This window comes from Orbicella franksi, chromosome 8, assembly GCF_964199315.1.
Source record: "Orbicella franksi chromosome 8, jaOrbFran1.1, whole genome shotgun sequence".
Classification (NCBI taxonomy): Eukaryota; Metazoa; Cnidaria; class Anthozoa; order Scleractinia; family Merulinidae; genus Orbicella; species Orbicella franksi.
The window spans coordinates 6438934-6447145 of NC_138152.1; the positions used below are offsets into that span (position 1 = coordinate 6438934).

An 8212-nucleotide genomic window follows, 5' to 3' on the forward strand; every position below is an offset into this window, starting at 1 on the left:
GTTCCACGTACAGTTTAATTTTATGTAAGGGTGTGATAAAAGGTTTATGTTTAGGTTTTATGCTATGACACTTTAAAATATCTATCTTTAGTTTTTGTTTCATTGTAGGCTGTCTGGTGCTTTTAAGCTTTAGCCTACATTAGGAAAGACCTTCAAGAAAAGACTGACTTATTACTCGCAGTTTTGCTTGACTTTGTACAATTGTTTCATCCTCAGATTACAGAGCGTATCAGAGCAAGGGTCAACGTTTTCAGGATTGGTCGAAGTGCAAACGTTGGAATTTCTCCTTACAAAACTCCAACAGTTTCGACATATGTATAGACATAGTTAATTTTACTTGTTCGCACACTTAGATATCATGGTAACGATGCGTCCCATAGACTTGATAATTAAGCAGAGCCGTCCACACACGCACAAGCTAGTTTACAGGTGCGACAAGAAAACAAAATAACAAACTAAAAATGTTCATTTGGGACTAAATATTAAGCTAAACTAAACATTAAGAAAAAAAAAAATCAGTTTAATCAAAGTGATTTCGACATTGTGATGGCCTTTTATGCAAAGATAGAGAAATTGAACAGAAGTAACGACTAAAAGTGGCAATCTTATTTGTAAATCTCCAGCTGCTATGGTATATTTCAATCCTGAGGATACAGATAAGGTTCTTGTAAAAGAAAGCTCTCCATTGGTAGTTTGTCCAACTGTAAGGATATTCAGGTAATCGCCTGGGTAAAAGCTCACAGCTGTTAACTTAACGTTTTGCAAACGATGCTCGGCTTAAATTTGTTTAGTCATTTTCACCAGGAAATCTAACACATTCTAGGAACAATTTCAAGTGTACTTAAACGAGACCCACTACGGCCAAGTCGAAGAAGCCGACAGTTTTGTAGGGTCTCTCGTTTTCTGCGTAGCCTGAATTTCACTAGTAACAACAATCAGGTCAAAACAAAATATTTACTACTGCTTTAACAAATTAAAATAAAGATAGTTGTTTTAGTTGTTGTTGGAGAGCTACCAAAAATAAAATAATGGTCTGCGCTTTCGCTGTCCGTATTTACTTTACCAAAATCGATTTTACTTTGAAAAGAAACCAACATTGTTGTTGCAATAATACCTCATTTTCTTCAGGATCAGTCACAAATCCAGATGTACTTTTAAAGTTGCGGAAATACAGATCCCCGTCATTCCCCTGAGAATCCACGTAAAGCCTGGATACTTTGAGAACTATTTGCGAGTGCAGATTTGGGATGTAATCTCATTTAATTTATATTGTAGACCTAAAAAAAAGCGGTATTTCGAAAATCCGCAGAAAATTTTGAGAGCAAGTCGTGAACGTGCAAAGTTTGTTTAAAGTCTACGACTGTTAAACCTAACGCAGCGGACAGCATTTCCTCCTTGATCACGATCCATACCGCCTGCGCGTAATTCATGAACACGGTCGATTTTTTACAAAATTACGACTTTTTTTATCCTACTCGTCTTTGTTGGACAAAAGATTTTCCGTATCCTTGCAATGCTGTCTAGTAAACGGTTTCTTTTAAGTCATCGACGGATTGAATAGCAAATGTCGTCACAACGGTGGAATAATACGTCAATCATCTGTCATGCAAGTTGAGCTTATTTAAAAGATGATGCTTACCGTCCTCTTCCAACACAACCATCTTTCGCACAGCCATCTATACGGAAAAAGCAAATTGTCAATGTATGTCGGTGGTGTTCGAAAAAGCATTGGAATCAGAATTGTTACCTTACCTCCGTTTGGCTAATTTCGAAGCAGTGAAGCACGCACAAGGACCATGAAAAACAATTTCAGACTGATGGCGGTCAGAACTCTCTTAGTAATCGTCTTCTTTTGTAAGTATAAACTTCATCTTGTGTTGCTGACAATAGTGTTACTTATATAAGAAACCCACAACATTCGTTTATCTGAATTGGTCTCAGTTTTGCTTTGGATGTTTTGGTTGTCATAAGGTCTACAACCCCGAGCCAAAAGCGATGAAGCTTTCAGTTTACATCACACGGTTTTATATTATTCGGCTGTCGATTCATTTCTGCGCAATCAATTTTTTCCTTTATTCCCTTAAGTTAATTTAAAAAAAAAAAACAATGGTTTCAGTTAAAACAAAAAAAAATGCTTTTGGAGTCTTTAAAGTTTGAGTTCAGCTTTAATTTTTTTCATAAAAATATCAAACATTTTATGAAAGTTGGTTTGTGTTCAGTCGCTCACAAGTAATTTATATGAAAGTTAGCTTGAATAAGATGCAAACAATTTATCAAAAATAATTATGCACAGCTCCAACTTCGCAGCAATTATGGTGTAAGCGTTAAACGGAGTGAAGCTCAATCGGCATAATGTGGTGTTTATAGTGAGTCTGGTTACATTCAGGCTATAGGAGTGTTTCTTCATGAATTGCCTGCTATTCAAACACTCGATGAGCAGGTTATGACAGGTGGTTTTTCTAACTACATTGTCTAGCTCGTCCTATTCCCTCTGAATATTTGAATACTTAACATTTATGAAGCTCAGGTGGTTTTCCGCCAGACTAAATTGTTTGGTGCCCGAAGAATAATGTGCATAGACATGTAAATGAAAAGCTACCTACAGTCGTGATCACCGTTATCATGGTTAATTTTAACTGTTTCCAATTGTCGTGGGTTAAACAACCAGTTCTAGCGAGGTATAGTAAAGCAGCTTTGTGGCAGCTGTGTCTGCAAAAGGCAAAGATTCACTGACACCAAGATGATATACAAACTACGGTTAAGAAATATTTCAGTGGCCGGAAGAATTTGTTAAAGCAAACGCTGTCTTATATCTGCTTTTTCGTGGCTTACATGAATTTTACGTTATCAACAAATGTTAATGTTCTGATATCTTCATATATAGTCAGTCCGACACATTTTCGTTGGCTGAATTCAATTTGTAATTATAATGAACGTAAAATACGATGAGGAGACTTATCTTCAGGTTAATTAACTTTTTACATTGACTTAAAGATTTGTGAAAAAATTAAATCTAAAATCGTTAAATGATCGCAAGATATATAGAAGAGGGGCTGTTTTCCAGAAAAGGTGTTATAATTCTGTTTAAACAATGGGCTCCCTGTGGATTTCTCAAGGTTAACTTCATAAGGGGACTTGAATTACAAATTAAAAGATCTGCATACAATAGTCTGTTTACATCGAAAGGGTGTTGCTGCTCGCAGGGTAGTTGCTTGATGGATTCGGTTAAGTTAAGCATCAGTAATTTTGTTGTACATGTAAGAACTTGAAAAAGTTATTATGAATTCGTTGAACTTGATCATAACCTGGATGAAAGCAAGAAGGAGAAACTCACAGCTAGCGACAAGACTCGTGGTTCGACCATGTAACCTCCAAAAAAGGTTGAAAGTGTTATACTCCATCAAAACTTCATCCTAGTCATGACCTATTTTGGATTACCGTTTGATCGATTTTGGTTGCTTCCACAGCAGGTTGTTTAAAAAATATCCCCACATTTTTTTCTCTTTCCCTGGCTAGCGCTTTGTTTGTTTGTTTGTTTGTTTTTTTCTGTTTGCCCTGCCAGAATGCTTTCCTTGGATCCCAATATTTCCCTGCAATGAAAACTAATTTGGCTGTGAAATCATATTTCCCCGCGAATTTCAATGGGTTATTTTTAATTACTTGGGGTAACCGTTCCAAGCTTGTGTTTCATTGGTCTACTGCACGACCACGTTAACAACCTCTGATAAGATGTGATAACCTTGAAAAACCTTAGAAGACAATCGAAACTCGCTTTATTTTTGGCAGCTTCCCTTCCTCGACGCGAATTAATAGAGGACTTCGTGGACGTAGATGAGCCGAATTTTACGAAACGCGGCCACAATGTTCTTCAATTATCATTGCGTCAAAGCGCTTCTTTGATAATTCAAATACTACTTCTTTTAGGGCTTCTCGTCTGACGAAGATCGGCAAATATTTTATTTGTTATTTCCTCAGTAACCAATAGGAATATCGAGAAAGCCTGAACACACTATAGAAATCCGTCATCTGCTGATTGACAGGTGCAGTTAGTTTGGTCGTACGTGCGAACACGAAGGCAGGTAATTCAGTTTAGGAAATACTGTCAGTTTTGGGTTTGAAGGCTTAGGGGCGCTAACTAAAAGACGAGATCTTTCATGCGTTAATTATCATTTTATTAGCTTTACGGTGCAAAATAAAGTTTATGTATGTATGTATACCTTTTCATGGTTTTGTTAAGAACGACGCTGGCCGGTACGAAATATGTTTTTCAAGACACCTATGTATATCTACAGTAAGATTAATTCAATACTTTTATTCTTACCTCAAATATCTCACCATTTAAGAGTTGCTGAGACTAAAACGTTCGAAGGATTGGTAGTTTTCAAATTTGGAAAATGATGACGTCACTTGAAAACTGGCAATTATTACATTCATTTTTTATCACGGAAGAAGCCCCTATCGACCAGCCTGCGACCAATTTTTCTGCTTTTTAATTCGTATAATGACGATATAGGTACGGGTGGAACACGGCAATTCTATCTTCCTTCCGTCCCTCCGTCTTTCCTGTTAATGTTTTCTACATCCACTGACCAGTACATAAAGCGGTTGCCGTCACCTGCGCCCAAGTCGGAACAGATTTATTTACCAAGTGGTTTGTTTCTGTGCCAATGATTTTTATTCGTTGGTCGTTTCTGCACGAGGGCGAGCGTATATTTTTTAACTTGAAGTTGTCGCTGTTAAACTAATTCAATGCTGTTCAATGGAAGTAGCGCCCTGTATGATTGACCTGAACGTAACACCCGGACACGAGTCGCATTTAAGCTTATAAACGATTGTAAGGGAAAGACTTCAAGGTTCATCCTCTTCGATTCGATTGTAAGGGAAAGTCTTCGTCATTTTTCCTTCGCAATACTATCTGACACTAGTGATAACTTAGGGCTCGAATAAGGCTCACATACTTTGAGTTCGAGATCGATCGATTTGCTGGACGAATTCTCGAATGATTAAAAGCTTAGCTTCATGTGATGTTTCATTGGAAAGCAAACGCTGTGTTTTGTTAAATGTTTGGTTTTTTTTTATTAAGCATTGGAAAGGCAATGACTCTGTTTCGGTAAACTTTTTTTTTATATATCTGCTAATATAATAATGATAAAAGAAAAAAAAAACAGTAAAAAAAAATTAAAAAATTGTTGCGCCTCGTAGGATTCGAACCCACAACCTCTCAGGCGATCTTTTACTTCTCTGCGCTACATAGGCATCTAAGAAATACGGTGAAACATATTTGATATAGATTTAGGTCAGCCTAAAACGGTAACTTCTGGACCGGGTTGTTCAGAGCCCGATTAAGCTAACCCAGGATAAGGTAGAATTAATATTTTCATTTGAGTTTTGTAACTTTGTGGTGAGGTTTTCTGTACATTGGCGTTCTGTTTTGAGTTTTAACACAAAACAAAAGCAGTGAAAACGGTTAACTTCTAGTCCTGGGTTATCGTTAACCGGCTTCCAAACAACCCAGCCCTGTTTTCAACAAGTTAGCCTCACATGAACCCACGATCCAATCGAAAAACAGCGCATGGTCAGCGGTAAACTTCCAAAAAACACGTGACCTCGATGAGTTCTAAACTTGAGCCCATGATATGGTGACGTAATGCTAGTCAGCGGATACCTTAATTTGACAGATGTCAGTTGGTCATAACATGTATGTCTAATATCAAAGAAGAACACGGTAAACCAAGTCTGCATGTCCCTGTCAACCTATTATTTGAAGTATGGCCGCCATGTTACGCGACTCCGTCGTCGTCGTCGCCGTCGTGCGTACGCGCCCACGAGCAATACCGCTAGCCATGATAACCATGAGAAAATCCATTCACGGGCTTCCTCTTCTTTCCTATGTGGGTAAGGGGCTCCGCTGGGCGGCCCTTCGGGCTGCCGGAGCTCAGCTATTATGTTGCTTTCGACGGAGGAGAATTATTGTCTTTCTGGCAATGTTTCTCATTCGTGCATTCGTGGACTGTTTGGATGGTTGATAATGCAACAGTGGTTCGGCGCTTCGGCAAACGCCGCTCTAAACACGCGCTGAACTCAATTCATAAATCATACAAATTACAGAATAATTGATTCAAATGTGATGGACTGGGCAAACGTCAGAAAAATACATACTCCTCCATCTGCCAAACGGTATTTTCCCCCCTGGCGGGCATGCGCTGCACAAAGACAATTTCGCGACCAGGAATGCATTCTCGCCCCCAGAGGACGCGCTCTTTTTGGTGCTGACTAAAAGGAGCGCGGCCTCTGGGGACGAAAATGAAGGAAGGGAATGCCGAAAGTCATTGCTGACATACATACTTTATTGGAACTCCCTTTAACAGGGCTTTTCAGTCACAATAAACATCGCACAGCGTGATGGAAATGTGCTCTTCCTGTTTCATTAACACTAAATATAAATGCTTGAGATGCAAATTGCCTACTTGCAATAAATACTCAGTGTTTGAAGAAATAACGAGGACGTCGAAGGGTTGACAGCTGTTTTAAAAAGCGTTGTCTACTGCGAGGCTTGTGACAGGGATCTAAAGAGAGCCGCGCCGAGTCTACCGTTGTCTGAAGAGAAGAGTATCGGCATTTTGCTAGCAAGTCCTAGCAGTAACTAGTCGCGCATCGGGTGAATTGCACGGAGACACGTGCTCATTCCCGTGTTTTAATGAAGTGCAACTACTAAAACAGGATCGACGCAGGTTCAACGTTTGCTACCACGCTGGAATTAAGTCGACTCTTTGTCGCACCTATTTTTAATTTATTCGACGCGACTTGGATTTGACGTTTGCCCTAGGGCTAAGTCGTAATTGCTAAAGTGATACGTCGGAACCGCTTTTGTAAGCTGCCATAGCTCTCATATCCATCTACTAATGCAGCCGGACAGATGGTGCAAACTGTCCGAAAAAGGCTCACAAGAATATTGCATATTGCTGTTTGTAGATTTTTCAAGTTAAATAAGACGCTAGAAGAAGTCAATGATCCATTCAGAAGGCAATGTTAACCACGATGTTACCCGCAGCCTTGCTGTTAATCCTCATTTCGAGTGAGTATCAAGTCCACTCTGTTTAACCTTTTGTTCCAGCAGCTCTAACAGTAACCAGTAACCCTACGACAAAGCAATGCAAATGTTTCATGATATAACTTTGACCGAACGAGTTCCATAATATTTCATACGGCCAGTAGGACAATGAAATGGGAAGCTTTCAGAAGTACGGGGTTTTAAATGGAGTTACATTATTGCCATGTTAACGTCTTTGCAATTACAAGCAGCCCCAAAGCGTTTTTCTTCAAAAATTTCACGTCTAGATTTCAAATATATATTTTAATACGTATTTTTATTTTCATTTTTTTTTTTTACCACTGTGTCCTTAGAAACCATCTCGAGCAAACACTTGACTGCTTTTCTTGGGCATTACATTTCCGACTTCTTCTCACCGAAGTCGTACCAGACATATAGAGGCCACTGCACTCCTTTCACTTTCCTTTTGAGCCGTTTGACATCACGTATGTTTGTTACTCTGACCGCAATACTGGTCCTTTCATCGGAGAAACGCCTAAGTAAAGGAACCTGTCCTTCATGATTGGCAGGACACATTACCGACAGGTGCAAAGGGCTAATCTCTCATCTGCCTGCTTTACATTTTGATGACAAAAAACTACCTACAGTACACGTAGATTGGAAATGGACAACACAAAAGACGGCATGATCAAGTCCGACTTATAAAAGTGTGTTATTTATTACCGCCAAAATAATTTAAATTCCTGTCTGAATTATTGTTTGGAATGGCTTGTTTTCAAAATTTATTAAGCGCTGGACTAATTCCGAAAAATTACCTTCGTTTGTTTAAACATGATGCTAGAAGTAAATTGATCCGGAATAATGAAAGGTAATATGAAAACGGTCATCAGTAAAGTAAGTGTAAATTTAAGTCAGTCTCTGCCTGCTTTTTAAGAAATCTCATGTTCCTTTTCCGTCTACCATTTGATTTATCAGTTATTGTAGTTAACCCTTCATTAAATATCCTCAAAACAGTTTCCTTGTAGTTTCGACCACTCACTGACCCTCCGACTCAACGAGTGTTTGTCATTGTAGTTTTCTAACTCGTGAGCCGAACTTTTATTAATTTTCGAATTATTTAGGTCAATAAACATAGTTTTCATAATTTGGATGTCGAGCTGG

The 8212-nt window shown here is 38.7% G+C and overlaps 1 protein-coding gene across 1 annotated transcript in view; it reads left to right on the plus strand.

Moving 5' to 3' along the window:
• LOC145494464 (adhesion G protein-coupled receptor L4-like) overlaps positions 1–2059 on the plus strand; it is a 41976-nt gene extending 39917 nt beyond the window's left edge. The window contains exon 20 of the mRNA XM_081473935.1: positions 217–2059. Within this exon, the coding sequence (XP_081330061.1) occupies positions 217–321 (105 nt within the window). The 3' untranslated portion in view covers positions 322–2059. The remainder of the gene's footprint in view (positions 1–216) is intronic.
• Positions 2060–8212: the final 6153 nt, after the last annotated feature.